This window comes from Symphodus melops (genome assembly GCF_947650265.1).
Source record: "Symphodus melops genome assembly, chromosome: 23".
In the NCBI taxonomy this organism is placed as follows: Eukaryota; Metazoa; Chordata; class Actinopteri; order Labriformes; family Labridae; genus Symphodus; species Symphodus melops.
The window spans coordinates 10,505,815-10,522,940 of NC_136713.1; the positions used below are offsets into that span (position 1 = coordinate 10,505,815).

At 42.5% G+C, this 17,126-nt stretch overlaps 1 protein-coding gene across 2 annotated transcripts in view; it reads left to right on the forward strand.

Annotated features, from left to right (window-relative positions):
• The window catches only part of LOC306818475 (neural cell adhesion molecule 2-like), a 363,832-nt gene that overhangs the window by 295,461 nt on the left and 51,245 nt on the right, over nucleotides 1-17,126 (forward strand). For both annotated transcript variants that reach the window (XM_079336086.1, XM_079336087.1), the window contains 4 exons: nucleotides 1,812-2,018; nucleotides 6,237-6,380; nucleotides 8,049-8,186; nucleotides 16,692-16,809. In XM_079336086.1, the coding sequence (XP_079192212.1) occupies nucleotides 1,812-2,018; nucleotides 6,237-6,380; nucleotides 8,049-8,186; nucleotides 16,692-16,809 (607 nt within the window). The remainder of the gene's footprint in view (nucleotides 1-1,811; nucleotides 2,019-6,236; nucleotides 6,381-8,048; nucleotides 8,187-16,691; nucleotides 16,810-17,126) is intronic.

Here is a 17,126-nt window from a genome sequence, read left to right on the forward strand (position 1 = left end):
GGTTGTTGGGAGCATTGTGATGGTGATTGTTGTTTGCAAGCCGGGGTGTGCGTTGGCGCTTGCGTGCTTTTTTATGATGCAAAGAGCGGTCGTCAAAATTTGGAAATTAGATAATTTTTCATTTACCTTCAGTGTGGTCCATGAGCCAGCTGAGATGTTTTATTGATTTTTAAGCCTACATGCGGTGCAAACGTTGTATGATTCAAGCACAATTCAGCAACACATCAAGCCTTCACCTCACAGCTACACCTGGGAGATCTTAAGATGAAGCATCACCACCTTCTGCTGGAGCAGCTGGAGGTTAAAAGCTGTGCTCAAGGGCATCTTACAGATAGTTACTGAAGGGAGAAGAGAGCTTTCAAACTGCTTGCTTAACCCCCCACCCCCCACCCCCTCTCTTCCTCTAGGCTTATCTCTCAACACAAGCCACTGCAGTTTTCCTGAAAAGCAACACACGTGTCACAAACTTGTATTGCTTCTTTTTCTTCTGTAAGCATATTGAAGTGCAGCCACCTGTCCCCAATTGGCTGAACAAGCCTCTGTCCATCTATTCTTGTGTTCAAGGCTCTGGCTGATTGATAGGCCAGGTAATAGCACACAACACTGACACTTTTATTTGCAGAAATTTACAAGCAAATGGCACCTGCTGCTTGCAGACTGTCCTATTATCTTCTGCAGAGGCCAGATAAGTTCACAGGCTACAAATGGAGGCCATTTTAATGAGGATGCAAGCGATGTTTTTAGTAGGCTTGCCATGATTTCTGGGTGTATGCTGTGTTTGTATATTCACATAATCTTTTAAATGAGAGTGGAATTTACAGCCTACATATGTCTCGATTCCCTTACAGGCCTATTAGCTATGTAAATCCAAGATTATGACATAATCCTACGATTTCAGGCCGTCTGTTCACTCGCAACTTTGGCTTCTTCTTAGCTGTTCTGCAGAGCAACGTTAGCAGCAGTGCCACAATATCAACATTCAACACCTCAGTTATATATGTAGGGACATCAGAGGCAGTCCTGAAAAAAGCACACCTCATTCTCAGCTCGTCACCAAGTAGACTATCACGGGATAAACAATCGGTCTCACTGTTTCATTCATGCGTGCCTCAGGCTCTGTTGTTTGGGTTTGAAAATGCAGAAACATGAAGATAAAAAAGTAGACGTGCAGTGAAGTTTACAGGTTTCCAAGCGTCATTTAAAACCGAGTTCTGACCTATAAGAAAAGAACACTGTGAGGTTCAGCTTGTTGCATGTTTGCTGATAGGTTGAGTATGAACACCCTCTTGCAGGGCCAGCCTTCGACAGCTCAGTAAACAGAACTTTCCAGAAGTTTTGGGTAAAGGCCACTAAAATATTGAAACAGTACGACTCATTAGCTGCATACACAAAGCAGGGAAGCCAGCCAGCTGTTATCCAACTGCATTTCCTTCCCAGACACACTGCAGGCTGAGCATCTTTCAGGCTGGCTAGCTTCACGAATAGAGAATGTCACTCATGGGAAATCTAATACTTTCACTAATATTCTTGGGAGTGGAAGGTAGAACTTGTTGTCCATTTTGAAAAACACATAAAACTATTGAAAGTCGACAAGAGGAAACTTGGAAGAAGGTAATGAACGTCCTCAGGCATTTAAATGTCAAACTGCTGTTCTGAGTAGATCCCAGGTGAGAGTGGGTGTAAACATGAAAACATCTCTTTCCTGAGCAATGACTGTAAACATGAAAAGGCAAACAGCACATTGACAACAACAACACACAACACACATCAGATTCACTTCATTTGATGTCTTTCTCTGACCTTGCTTCTAGCTATTGGGGAGCCTGTGCGGCTGGAGTGGTACAACCCTCAGGGCGAACGCATCGTGGCATCCAAAAGAATGGCACTCCACACAGAGACGTCACGATCCAGGCTCATCATTTACAACGCCATCATCGAGGATGCGGGTATCTACCGCTGCCAGGCCACCGATGCCACCGGTCATACGGAGGAGGCCTCAGTCGTGCTTGAGATCTACCGTAAGTTTGACCGATAACGTTGTGTGTTGGTCACAGCCCATTCACTTTCTAAACCTAACCATAGCCAAATTCTGTTGGATGAGGTAGCTCTGTGTGTGCATTTTAGTACCATGTGTACCTCTGTGTGTGTGTGTGTGTGTGTGTGTGTGTGTGTGTGTGTGTGTGTGTGTGTGTGTGTGTGTGTGTGTGTGTGTGTGTGTGTGTGTGTGTGTGTGTGTGTGTGTGTGTGTGTGTGTGTGTGTGTGTGTGCGCGTTAAATTCCTTCTTGTGATTAAAGTATAATGACGGCTAGCCCAGCCTTGGGAATAGGTACCTGCCAGACATAATGAGGGATGTGGCACTGCCTTGCTGAACCGTCACTTTTTCTCGGACAAAACTCAATGCAACAAGGCGTGGGCAGCTCAGTGGTTACACAGAGCGTCCCCTCGCAGGTTCCAGGCAGTGAATCAACCACCATTTGTCCTGTTTTACTGTCCTTGGGCAAGACATCCAACTTAAACACAATCAGCCCATTCCTGTGATTTGTGTTGAACAGGAATTATTGCCCCAGTAGCCACAGAAAACCTGGTCCAATGTGGATTTTCAGGGATTAAACTCCTTGTACTTTTTATAAAATGTTTACTTTAGGACTCTTGGATACAAATCACCAATTTTATCCTTTTCCTAAATGTTTTAAAAAGAAATCTGACTTCTTTAAATAATTACCTCGGATTTCTCTGCGCATTCTTTTGATGGGATGAGAGGAATGACTCTTTCAGGTTAAAAGAGTTTATTAACCTGATGAATCAAGAATGCAAGTTCCAGAGTCACTGGGTTCAAATGCTGCGTTTCCCTGATACACAGACAGATGCTGGATCAGTTCACGAAGTCTGAACTCTGCATCCTTTCTCCAATCCGGAGAGGAAGACACTTTCTTCCGAGCCTATTTCTCAAAAAGGAGCTGACATCTAGTCTGATAAACAATTCCTTTTAAGGAGATGATCATTAAAGGGATTAACTAAACGTATGTTGGAATGTGGGGAGTAAGACACATTCACATGCTGATAAGTCAGACGGTAAGTATAATACACACAAACTTAGAATAAAACATGATAACTGGTTTTATGTTAACATAAGCAAAATGCTTCATACTGTGGATATCAAAACATTCCTTTTTACGTTTTTTTTCATCACACTTGAGTATAAGTAAAAAGGCCTATTAGTACTAACAGGACACAGAGGAGCACAATTAGCATAAACAGAAAATCAGAATCGACATGATTGCAACATTATTTTCACCTCCAATCCAGATGAACCCTCACAATAATGGCAGTGTCTTGTCTGCTCTTTCAAACCCGAATAAGTAAGTAATAAGCAGTTCTTGCTTGGGCCTTTTTTACGTCCTGGCACAGCATGTACAACATTCTCTATTCATAGGTAGCACAATAGAAGAGATACACACAAAAAAAGACACAATAAGAACCAAGTGAATTCTGTGATTGGAATAACAGAAATGCCCAGATAGTCTGAGACTTTGATCAGGAGTCTTTCCCAAGTTTAATTGGAGAAAACTTTGGATTTGATTTGATTCCAACACACACAAACACACTCTCACACACACACACACACACACACACACACACATGCACACAGAGTCATATGTGCACACACTTTGGAAATCATCACCTGATGTGTGGTTGCCTTTTTCATCCTGGCCCAGTGAACCATTAGGGGAGACATCGCAGCCTCAATCACACCTGCCACCGCTAAGCCCTCGCCTCATTCGCCACATAACCAGCTCTCTGAAACCATTGTTTCCATGGCAACTGAGCGCCACTCACTCGGGGCCCCTCGGTGTAGATTGCATGAGCAGCATGCGGATGAAAACCTGCCTAAAGCTGCAGCCAGCCGTTCTGCCAGCGCACAGCCGGAGCAAGCGAGGACTCCTCGGGCGGTGCAATGGCCCAAGTGCTACAACATGTCGAACATGAAATCCCCGACCTGTGGGAGGGAAAGTGTTGACATCCTCTCAGTAGTTGCTGACAACTCCATGATGGCCTGTTGTACCTGTATAAGATTGAGAGGCAGATCATTTTTTTCAGTCCAAAACAGCTGCCTCGACTTGACTTAACTTCATACAAAAATATAGAACTGAATTTCCCTCTTGCACCAACAACAGGTCAAAGATGCATCATATTTATATTGTTCATTTGAGTACAGTTGATTTATTCAAGGTCTTAAACATAACCACACAGTTTATCTAAAACCATCATAAGCATTTTAGTTTGTCAAATACCTTTGAACTTGACCAACTCTTGAAAGAACAGGTGGTATTCACAGCAGCCTTGTTGTCTACTGGTGATGAGGAAACACTAACATGTTAGGCCGCTACCACGACTGTTAACTTTGTTTTGCTGTCTACCGCAGAATATAAACAAGATCTAGTTCATTTGTTTCTGATAGCAAAACATAGGTTTGAATAAACATCCGCTGTTTGGTGTGTTTGGAGGCAGAAAAGGTGAGAGGAAATTCATAATGAAGGAAGACTGGACAAAGCCACCTCCTTTCATTTCCTCTCACTGTATTAATGGACCATGCAATAATGCTGCATAAGCTCATTTTCTGAAACCAGAATAATTTGCCAGTAACGAAGGGAACAAATCTGCATCCCATTTGACAGAGTTCCAGGGGAATTGGCTCGTCAAGGTTTCCGACAGTTATCCTTGCAGTGACGTGTCGGGGAGCGACAGAGAAACTCCAGAGTACTGAGTGTATTCTTCATTCAACAGCATCAAGTGTGCAGCAGAGTGTTACTTTGGAGAGAATGTTTCCCTTACTGATTCTCTTGTAGAGCAGTGTGACAACAAGAGAGAGGAAATGGATACAAACAGGAGGCACAAGTGACACGAGAATGGTTCAAACCTGAGTGGGAGAGCGACAGATTTGGGGAATGAAAAGGACACATGGGAGAAATTCATATGAAAACAACAAAGTGAAAGACACAAAACATGCAAAAGCATCCTTTAAGTTAATGATGACACTAAGATGCCAGGCACGTTCGCGGGCGGAGGGTGCACTCAGGGGAGAGAAAGCTCATTTTGGGGAGCAGTCTGGCATAAATCACACGGCAAAATGCTAATGCTGAAGCGGCGCTAGCGGAAGGGACTGATAGGGGAGCTGTCGTTGATTTATTCACACCTTCACAATACAGAACACAGATGATAGCAGGTGGTTGAAATGCTACCAGTGCCAGCTCCGGTGCACATCAAGAGCCGTTTGAAGAAGGATCACGTGCTCGTCCAAGAGAAGTGTCGTCACAATAGAAATTCATCATAAAGCCAATCGATCCATCAAAGGAAGACGCAACATTGAACACATACAGAGTAGAATCTGTTACTTAGGTGCTGCAAGGAGAGGCAGTGAATTAAAGGCATCCTGTGTGTGTGTAATTTTTCAAAACGTGAGGCTGCAGAAAATCTCTGCTCATGACTTCTTTCAGTCACAGCAGTGACTGACATGTGAAACGGCCACTTTCTGTGCTGTTTCACCAGAATCACCTAATCTGTGTCCCAGAAAGCCATCAAAGCCTCATTGAGCTTTTGTTTGAAATGTGGTGCAGTCATGGCTAATTATTTGCTGAATGAGGTTAAACTCATCATGTTCACAGTTCGGGTTGTCTCAGTACCAGGATTTTAAACTTCAGTATTATTCTCCTGAAAATGCATTGTTAGCATTAACTGTTTTCATACCATGGTAGTAGAAATGCAAATCCTACAAACCCAATATTGGATCATTTCTTGTTTTTAATTTCCAAAAAAATGGAAGAGTCATTTATGCACGCCGTCTCAATCGGACAAATACGTGGGCAACGTTTTAGCCCAAAGCACTGCAGATGAAGATGTGTAATTTCGACATTTTTTAGACTCTCTCATCTATTTTGATATAAACAGTATTGTGCCCAGTAAAGAACGTTCTCTTTTTTTTAATCAAAACATGCTGTGAGGTGTCCAAACATGTTAACCTGCATTCTCAACACTAAATAGAAAATCCACCTTGAAAAGATCACCTGGGCGTCCACCAGGCAGAAAATTGGAGGGAATATTCTTTCAAAGCAAGGTCTCAGATTTTTTTTTCCCCCTCCTATTTTCCTTTTGATGTTCAGACCTGTTATAAATTGTCCTCTCTGAATACAGGCTGAAGTGTAAAGGCTTTCAATCTCCATCTTTTTTGATCATTCAGAGAGGCTGACGTTTCGGGATGTTCAATCACCGCAGGAGTTCCGCCACGGTGAGACAGCCGAGGTGGTGTGTGATGTCATCAGCTCACCGGTGCCTGCGGTGGTGTGGTACTACCAGGACAGAGAGATCACTGAGGAGCACCACAGTAAGTGTCCATGAACTTCTTTTACAGTGACATCACATCCGATAATTGGACTGACTTTCATTTGTTCTTCTGACTGCAGCGATGAAATGTTTCCTTGGTTTTTAGTTTCTCACTGGTTAGAGGTAGGCAGCTCTCATTTAGACAAAAAGGTGATGTCATATTTTTCTGCACTGCAATCAGAATTAGGAAACTATCTATTAAAATATTTAAAAAAGGGAATCTCTAGTTTTTTATTTGTCACCATCTGACTGTCAATCAAATCTGATCAAACGACCCGACGCGGCCGAGACCAGCAGAGCAGAGGTGGATTGATTTGGGGCACGATAAGGAGGGTCAAGTGTTTGATGTCACTTCTTAAAACTCCTCTCAGAATCATTCAACTGTTCACTGGATGATTGTTGCGTCAGTAGTCATACAAAAGCTTGGAGTAAACAGTGACTCAAAGGATTATATTTTGAGTGTAAACCTGCCAAACACACTTGATTATTGAGTAGAAACGCTCCTAAATCCCCATGTGCCCATTTCTCCTTCTTATTGAAAAGAGGCTGGAACGTGCCAAAAATTCTGTTCTCTAGGAAATGCTATTTCCTTCTATTGTGTTGCCTCACAATAAGACAAGGATATCAAATTCTATGAATAGAAAGCCCATCAGGCGTGGAGGAGGCGTCGAACTTGGACAGATACCATGTTAACAAGCCACTAAGAGAATGGATTATCCAGCCGCTGGATGGTGACATTCGAAGATGCTGCTTCCCATGAGATGTGTGGAAAAAATCCCCACCATGCACATTTTGTAAAGAGCTATTTATAGCAGATTACTGAGCAACAATGACTCAAAATGACAGTGGCCATCATACTCTGTCCAACATTTTCCTGCTGCTTCAGTGGTGTTTATAATCCACAGGCTGATGTACTCCATTTAAAACAAAAAACAAAAAAACAAAAAAAAACAAAGAATGAAGGTGAAGAAGAAGAAGAAAACAGATTAACTTTCAATAAAATGTATGCTTGACGTCAGGTGCAATAATAGAAACAGGAAGTAGAGATTCATTTCTTTCCTCGGTTACATCCCTCTCCACCCCGTCTCTGTCCGCCATGGAGACAGATGTCCGCCTGAACACTGATTAGAAGGAGTGACCCCTTGAATCTGTCACGTTTTTTAATTGAAATTCAAATCCTCGGTGCCACGCTGATGATTAAACGTGGGTGGAGAAAAACCTTCTTTTTTTTTTTCTTTTTTTTTTTTTCAATCATTCACTCTAATTACGCCGCACGGTTATCAATATCTTTGCTTGAGAGAAATGAGATAGAGGCCTCATCATTCCCGGCCAATCTCGCCACAGCCACAATGGGCGCGAGTAGAGGCTATTTGGAACTGTAATTGTGTGAGTGTTTATCTGTGTGGACTTTATCAGGTAAATGTGCTGAAGTGAAGATTGACAGAGGAGCTACTGGAGAGTGGAGATGGCAATTTTCTTCTGCTGTTTTCCTAACTTTCTTATCTCGCTTCTCTCTCTATCATACACTGTTGTTCTTTTGTCGTTCCCCTCCTCCCGCTCTCCCCCTCTCTCTCTCTCTCTCTCTCTCTCTCTCTCTCTCTCTCTCTCTCTCTCTCTCTCTTTTTCTGTCTTTGTCTTTCTGCCTCTCCTCTTTGCCCGTGCTGCGAAGGCAGGTACCTGGTGCTGGCAAACAACAACCTCCAGATCCACCAGGTGACCAAAGGTGACGAGGGCGTGTATCGCTGCGAGGCCAGCGTGGAGGCCCGCGGAGAGATCGATTTCGTGGACATTGCTGTGGTCGTCAATGGTGAGTTACAGTCACTCATTTGTTTCTGAAAGATCCATGAAATAACTTTACACTAAAATAGTGCAGTGAATGAAATAGAGATTAAGTATCCAGAAAAGGAGAGGTGTTAAAAATTGCCTAATGGCAAAAATATCCAAACGGTGCAGATGATGTCATACACAAGATCTCTTGTGTAAAGTAGCAGACTTTCACCTGCTTCTCGCTTGTAGATAATAAGTTTCAGACCCTTGTAGTTCTTTTAATTGTCTTTGGATTGTTTGGTCTCAGAGAGATAAGTTTATCTTTAGCTTGGGGTGTTTTTCAACTCAACTACTTGGCCTCATAACCCTGACATTATTATTTCCTTATAGCTTGCAGTGCAGGTAGAAACAGAGCCAAGTCTACGCCTGTGTGCATGGGGAGAGTGAAGAGAGAGTAGCTTCAGTAAACTACAGGCGAAATAAAGTATGGCTCGTGTCATGCACGTCAAACTTGACACCATCCATTTTTCTCCAATTTAAAGTTTACACCTTTAGCTTCTGGTGTGCTTTGTCAAATCACACATTTATTTGTCTCAGTGTGATGAAGTAACGCCGACATGATAAAAAGCATTGTAACATCCTCACACTGAGAGCTCTTGAGTTCTGTTCACACTGTTCTATTCTTGATTTTTTTTCTTACTCTCGATTCATGCCTCAAAAAGTTTGATAGTCAAGTTCTACTCCTACTTTTTAAGTGTCATAAGTGTTCTGAACCTTCAGAACTGATTGAGCATATTACAGATGCTTCATTCTTGTATTTGTGATGTTGTACTTGTCAAGATATTTTGGACAGAATATTCCTGCTCCTGCACAAGGCTGAGAATGCACCAAACACTTTTGCATTGCTCACTATTAGATTGAACACTTGTAAACCAGCAGCAGGCCAGTTTTTGCTGTGGAGCGTAATCCCTTTTACGGTGAAATAGCCAAGTAAACAATGTTGTTTTTGGGCAGGAGGTACTATCAGCATCCATCTTTTTGAATTCAAACTCCTGCAAAACGTGGCTGCAGAGAGCTTTAAAGGAAGCTGTGCAGGAAGATTGCAGCTAGGCACTTCCTGCTCTTCACAGAGTAGACAGATTAGCATTCATTAGCGGCCCTGTTTCCTCTGCGTACACAAGTCGTGTCGCCGCTGTTGAACACCACTCACTCTGTGTTGTTTTTTTGTTGTTTTTTTTCCGGAGGCAACACAGGACTCAAGTGTGAAGGTGCCCAAGGTTAACTAACAAGGAAAGTGTACACAGGAACAGATTTTCCTCATCGTGACCAGAAAAGATAATTCTGTGAAAGTCTGTGTCACATTGTTCAGCTTAGCATCATTAGAAGGAATGATTATCCTGGAAACAGAGCGCTTCCTACAAACAACTAATTGCTGTTGTTACTAAATATGAAGACACGTGTACGATAATAGCCTGTCAGATAGTTGTTGATCACAGAAGTGTTGTTTAAAGGCTGCTATAGCATGACCTATTCAGAGCTTGTTTACAGAGTGCTGATAGTCTGATACAGCACGCAGTGATGTGCAGCAACTGAGCTGCCAATTCAGGTCGACTGCACACACTTAAAGCTTCAGCTGTATCATAACAGAGCTGTCAGCTTTGACAGATTCAGCTCCAACGACTCCGATAACTCCATCATTGGCACACTTATAGCTGGCTCCCGCTTTGTGCCGTGATTTCATCCTCTCTATTCTTTATTGTGAGTGAGAATTTCAATTAGCCATAGCTTTGGGCTCTGTGGCCCAAAAATCGAAGGGTGTCATTTTAATTTTCTCATTTGTCCTCATTTACAGCAAGTCACCTGAGACTGCTGGAGTGATTGAAATGTGATTCCACTAAGGCCACCAGCGTCCCGTAACGCTTGAACAGTTGCAATATTGTCTCAGCCTATGTAATTCTCCCTCATCTAATGTAATATTAGAGCGGCACTCCGCCCCAAAACTATGAATTGCATTCAATTTAGCACACCACTTACCTCACTTCTGAGGAAGATCCAATAAGCCTGCTCAATGAGGCAAGACCTATTATTGCAGAGACACGACACTCGCCATGTGGTGCAGAGACGGGACACGGCGCTTTGCACAGCGTCCTGAGAGGAGCAACACTCGCTGAGGGTGCAGCACCCTGAGGGAGACACGAGAAAGTGAACTAGCTTTCCAAATCTGCCCTCAAATATGCCCATCTGTCAGCTATCTGTCTGTCTGACCATGAATAGTGTTGCAGGTTTAATTTTTGGTCTTTACTTTACTTCGCCCGAAGTTTTAAATGTTCGTATTCATTTGCTTTTTTTTGTGACTGAAGTATGTGATCACAGGGGGTCCTACAATGGAGGAACGCACTCCCACACTCTGCCTGTTCTGTGTTATTCATAAATCTTGCTATCCTTTGTGGCGCAATGCAGCCTCTTTAGTCTCAAGAGTCGACAGAGCCCCCAAGGACTCGGTGTTCAGGGAAGTCAGGACGCCTGCCTGAGCCATTTCACCGAGCATTCACATGCCAAACATTTCTGTTCCTGAAGTTTGAAATGTTCACTCGAAAGTATTCTTTTGGTAAAAATGTGGCTCTCTGTGACTTCATATTTAAGGGCCGACTGACTTGGGGAGTTACAAGGATCTCTGCGAGAATCATTTTAGCAGAGGATTATCTGAGGAAACAGGGTTAGCAGAGAATACACAGCATCGACAACAAGCCGACACTGGTCGAACAACACAGAGGCCCTGATCACATACACATAGAGATAGAGTAGATTGCTAGGAGGCTCAGGTATGTCAATGAGAAAAACAGACTGTGTTACATGTTTTATCAATCAGCTGCAGACAGTGCACTGGTGCCTGGGGATATGGCATTGAGGTAGGATAAACAACCTGATAAAAACAGCCAGAAACACAGATTTTTTTTCTGTGTGTGAAGACCCCGAGAGGAAGAGGGAGGAAGAAAGAAAACAGCTACAGGGCTTCTTCTGGCTCCACGGGGTCTCCTGAGGTCCAGCATTGAGCTCTTTAAGCTCTTCTTTAAGCCAAAGTCAGGGCCCACATTGATTTGTGTCCTCATAGATCCGGTGACAGACAAGAGTTACAGGCGGATGAATTCAGCCTGTAACATTTGTTTCTTTGAAGCTTCAGTTTTAAAACTTTATATTTTGATATGTAACCTTAAAAAGACTAAAATAAATACTTCTCCCCCTCTCTAAAGTTTGAGAATCTTACGAGCAGGGAACAAAAAAGACAATTGTCGTGTAAACAAAATGACAAGGTAAAACAAAGCATAGTAACCTGAAACAATCAAGCAGACACAACGACTAGACCCTCATCCTCTGACTGTGACGAGATGTAAGCACCATTTTATTTGACGGGCTGATGGAGCAGAAGGTTTGTTGCAATGATGCAATCAAAAAGTTTTCAGCTTTGTGTGTTTCACTTGACGTGTTATTAGAAGGCTGGATTTATTAATTTTATGCTCTTATTAAAAGGGTTGCTTCCTGTTTCATTAAATCTTGGTTCAAATAGCAGTCGGACAATATTTTTTCAAGTCCTTGCATAAATTTGTTCTCCAAATTGATAACCACCCAGCCAATTACCAGCTGAGCTTATTAGCAGACTGACTGCAGCCGCATCCTCTCACTGTGTTTTGACTGTAATTGAAAACTGAACTTGAACAGCGTCTGAGTTGTACAGAGTTGTGTTTCAGTTTGTAGCAATGATGCGTCATGCTGATCTTTTGACACGCCGTGTCAGAAGAAGTGTCACATCTGACTGCATCAGCCATGTGTTCGCAGACGTAGCTGTAACCAGTCGGGCAGAGCAGCATGTTGTCAGAAAGCAGGGCTGATAGAGCTTACCCCGCCTCTATGTGAGAAGTCATACATATTTATGCTTGGGTTCATAAAAGACTGGATTCTTGCCCATAAGCATGCAGCGAGTGCCTCTCTGCTGACCCTCCGCAGCTCCCGCTCTCCAGTGTATCATCAAAGCAGAGCGGAGATGAGGGCGATGGCGTATCAGGAAGAGGGCCACCCACTGAATGGATAATCAACCTGAGGGCAACGCAGCTCAGTATCTGGAAGGATGCAGAACGTTTCGGGAAGTGCTCTCAAAGTTCATTGGAGAGGAGTTATGAAAGCCGTTTATCCACATTATTTAACACAAAGTTGTGAAAAATGCAAAAAAACAAAACAAAACACAGACTTGGAAAATGAAAGACGTTTTTCAAATGATTTCCAATTACCGTGAAAAGGTGACAAACGAGGTGAAAATGAGTCAAATTTAGCTCCTCAGGCTATTAACCCTTTTTGAATACAAGTGTTACTTCATATATGTAGATTATTTGTCCTTCCTATTATTATACACAGTAATTCTTCATCCCTGGATGTGAAAGAGACAGGGAGACACACATATGTTTCATTCCCTTGAGTGTTAGGACAGCATCAAATAGAGCAGGGGTAATAATTCAGCCCCTGCCAATCTCCAACCATTCACGGTTTGATCTCAATGTGTCTGTTTGCTATTTATACCAGTAAGACAGCTTAATTGGTCCAATCAGCTAAGAGTAGCTCGGGCATCGGGCTCAATGTTCCTCCTCGTTTCTCCTCTTTAACCTCAGCTTTTATTTTGATCTTCTCCTCTCTCACCTTTAAGTCGTAACTCTAGTTTATAAGTCTAACATGTGTTTAACATGTACAGTATCTGTACTTCAACCTGTATGCTACAACAGCTGGAAAGAAGAAAAAAAAGTGGATCTCCTGTCAAACTCCATCAAACTGTGACTCGTATCTTGGGCTTAAATCTGCCCACGTTTCTCTTTTGCTCTCTTCTTTCGAGCCGTATGTTTTCCCCTCATTAATAACAAACATCTCTCTCCTCCATTAGGATGACCCGCTAGCCGGGATACTCACACTTTGTTTCTATGGCAACTGACTAGGAAATGGAAATAAGGTCCTGATTTCTCGCGTTATCCTTCCCAGACATGTGCACTTAATTGTGTGTTCACTCACTCACCCTCTCCCCTCCCAATTTGGAGCTGTCAGAGGAAACTACTGGCTGTGTCCCTCATCGTTTCTCAAAAAAATTATTTTTTCCTAACCTCAGTTGTTCAAGAGCAGAATATGAATGAACTTTTTTTCTGATTCCCAATTAAAAGTCGGGCCTGGTTTGTGTGCTAATCGATACGGCAAAACAAATCCTTAATAAGCTCTGCGGCAAAGGTCTTGTTTCAGAACGTTCCCTTGCTGAATTTCTAGTAGGTGTAACATGGTTTTGACATTTACAGAGAACAACTCAGGACTTCTAAACACTCCTGATCCTCACTTCAGCAAAGCCCATTAGCGCTCCATAAAAAACAAAACAAAAAAAAAACCAAGATGTTTTTAAATCAGTCCGACTGGGGTTTGTCTGAAATATATTTTCAGTGTTTGAATCATGCTCATGGGGATGTCAGTAAACCTCCCATTATCTTCCCCTCTGAGCCTTGGAAGTTTCCAGATGGTAACTTAAAAAAGAAAGGATCCTTATAGTATGCCAGATTTGACTGAACTGTCCTTTTAACCAGTTGGACAGAAATGTTCAAAGCACAGGCATGTATGGGTCTTAAATGCAGGAGACTTCTGCACACTTTGAAGGTCCCTGTCGATGACAATGCAGATGGCTCTGATGAAGAGGAAGACAAAAGAACTGAATCACTGGGCTATATATCTGAACGGAGATCATTTCTACAAACGGCGGATATTGAAGTTGATAACAGACTTAACCCTTCCCTTGATTATTTGATAATCCAGGAGAGTGCATTTCAGCGAACAGATAATGATTCTTTTTTTGGCATTTACTCAAACGCCTCCTGATCATTACATCTGAGCCTGTTCCGAAAGCATGTTGCTGCTCTTCCTGTGCCCTTGCCGACTGTTTCCTTACTCATGAGGGGGGTGAATTCACAGGAAGAGGAGAGCTATTGGCGTGGAAATCAATGGTTATCATGTCAGGCAGACACTAAGTCCTCTCATTTGCAGAGTCAGGACTATTGGAAAGGTCTCATCTTGTGAGATTATTGCTGAGGCCATTCTTATCCCTGGAAGCTCTCAGCACCTTGATATGTCTCTCTCTGTACAGGCCTGGATTTGTGTGTTGTGGAGGCTGATTTTACAGCAGAAAACAGATTACAGTAACTTTAATAATGTGATGAAAGGAGACATGAAGCATGGGATTTAGATGTGAAGTAAAGGAGTGTTTACAGTGCTTACTTCATTATGTATCTGCGATGATGCTTTGTTTTTATTACAATTGCCCATTCATTATCGAAAGTATGTCACCTCTCCTCTAAATACACACATTGTGTTTTTTATCAAACACATTTTTTAATGAGGCTTGGTTTGCCGCGTATCATTTTTCATGTTAATCTTTCACTGAGCCGCCTCTCAGATCGACGTGGAGTAAGTGTCCTCTAGATGACATCATTTGGAGGACAAATTCAACTCATTAACTCTCAATAACTCCCGCTCCATATGAGGTCTGTTTATAGTTTTTTGGAATATGAATCAATTCCGCCTTTTGTTTCCCACAAAGAGCGACACCTTTAATGCCCTTTTTTTTTCCTGATCAGAGGAGAACAAATGGTGCTGAAATGATCTCACTGTGCAGCTGCCAGATACATTAACACATATTTAACTGAAGTGCAAACATCTGTTAGGTGGGTTTTCATTTGGCGAATGAGAGTAAGCAGCTTTTCAAGCACAAAACTCAAGATGGCTTTTAGATGTAAATTCCCTTCAAACTCCTCTTTGTGTGGGATAGTGTTGATTTGTCATACTTTTTGATCCCTTTTCTCAGGCAGCTAAATTGTAATTAAAATGATTTGCTTGTTGTTCCCCAAACAAGCTCAAATATAACAGTTTGAATCCTCTCAAAGGAGTTTGGTTGAAACTAGAAAGTGCAAATCTTTGGAGGTTCTTTATACATGTTGACGCCTAAATGTGGCTCAAAGAAGCATACTGTATACATGATCTCCACCTGAAGGGCTTTCCTCTTGTCACTTTCAGAGAAGCTTTATAAATGGCTGAAAACAGGAGGGATGTAAAAATAATCAATGTATACATAAAAGATGAAATACAATATGATGCACTCCTTGTGTGGACTTAAAGTGCTGCACACGTTCAGCTGCCTGAAGTTTGATTTGACATGCACTGTTAAATGTATAACATTTTTCTTCACATGAAAAATGTAGCTCCACACAGGCATCGGGACAAACTATCCCTCGAGCAGCTGTTTGTCTCAACATGATTTCCTGCTGGGCCACACAGTCTTAAAAAAGTCTAAATATGACTTCCCTCTTGCTCACATGTTCAGGCGGGCACCTCGGTCAGGTGACGAAAAATCTTGTGATTGTGATGGTTCTCACCTTCGCAGCAGTGAAAACGCTCCAGGGCGCCAATAAGTGTCTCGTAACGTGTGGACGGAGCCCCAGCAGAGTGCTTACAGTGGGAGTAGAAGTGGAGCGTAAGTGCAGGCTTGAAGAATGGACTTAGAAGCCTGATAAACATGGCTCCTGCCATAAAGCTGTCACTCCCCTGTCACTGCAAAGAGCAAGCGGGGAAAAGACCGGGCCTGTTCGCCTTTCACTGAATGACAACATGACAGTCCTCCAATGACTGGGTGTTGGGGACACGCTCATGTTTCTGACAGCACTCAACATAAAGTACCAACAAAGTCATCAGGACCTCTGATGTTTATCAACCCGGGTGAAGAAAGACATGCTTCACTGGATATGTGTGTGTGGTTGTGGTTGAGGTTTTTTTTGTGTTGTTGTTGTTTTATGCAGATAAAAGCAGTAGCACATCTTGTACATCATGTAAAGAATTCAAAAATGGAGATAAAGATAACACCAATAAAAAGTATGCAGTCTTATAAGATACCTGCCAATACAGAAATCTGCTGTCTGCACCTCTTAGTTTTAGTGTTCTCAAATGAATTTATCCTAAACTAATTATCGTAAAAGCACTCCTTGTGACCGTCCCAAGACAATAACCGTGTGTAAAACAGAGGCTACGAGTTGGTGCGTGGCTTAAATGCTTTTCCACGTCAAGAAATGCCGACGGTAACTTAAAGCCTTGAAGGGCATAACAGAGTTTCCTTACTAAACAGAAGCACTCTCTCCATTCAGCATGCTGCTGTTGTGACACATTCTGCGTTTCTGATTCTGACAATAGTATTATGTTTTCACCTGGCTGTGACAGCTCCTTTGTGTTTTTAACAAAGCTGGGTCAAAATGTTAGTTGAAATCCCCATGGGATTACAAACACAGGCAGTGTTTTTGTACTGAGTACTTTCAGGCCACACGCAAGGCCAATTGAATCCATTTAAACATGTTAGCCTTCATGGAGTCACTGCGTACAAATTGACTTATTCAGATTTGTGCTTTTAGTGATTCATCCTGTTCACTGTCACTGTGTAATGACAGCGGTCCTGCCTTATTGTGTTCTGCTCTGTTTTTTCTCTCCGTAGTCCCTCCCGTGTTGTCCGTGTTCCAGCAGTCCTTCAACGCCACAGCAGACTACCAGGAATCAGTCACCTTCACTTGCATCACCTCAGGATCTCCTGACCCGCTGGTTACATGGCACAGGTACAATACGCATACAATCACAAGTGGAAACATAAAGATAGTTGTCTTCCCTGCCTGTTAACACGTGGTCAGTGCATTTACATGAACACGAGGAAATCCGGACGAAGCAATAAACCCCACCAAACAATCTGAAGTGAAGATACATTGATAGGTTGTTTTTTTTTTTGTTGTTGTTTTTTTTTTAAAAGCTCCACACTGATATTGCAATCCAAATCCTTTCGCATGAGTATTAGCAACCGTGTTGCAGAGACGTGCTCTTAATGAAGCCACACAGGAGCATGAGTGAGTGGCTGAGAAAGTGAGTCTAACGTACATAT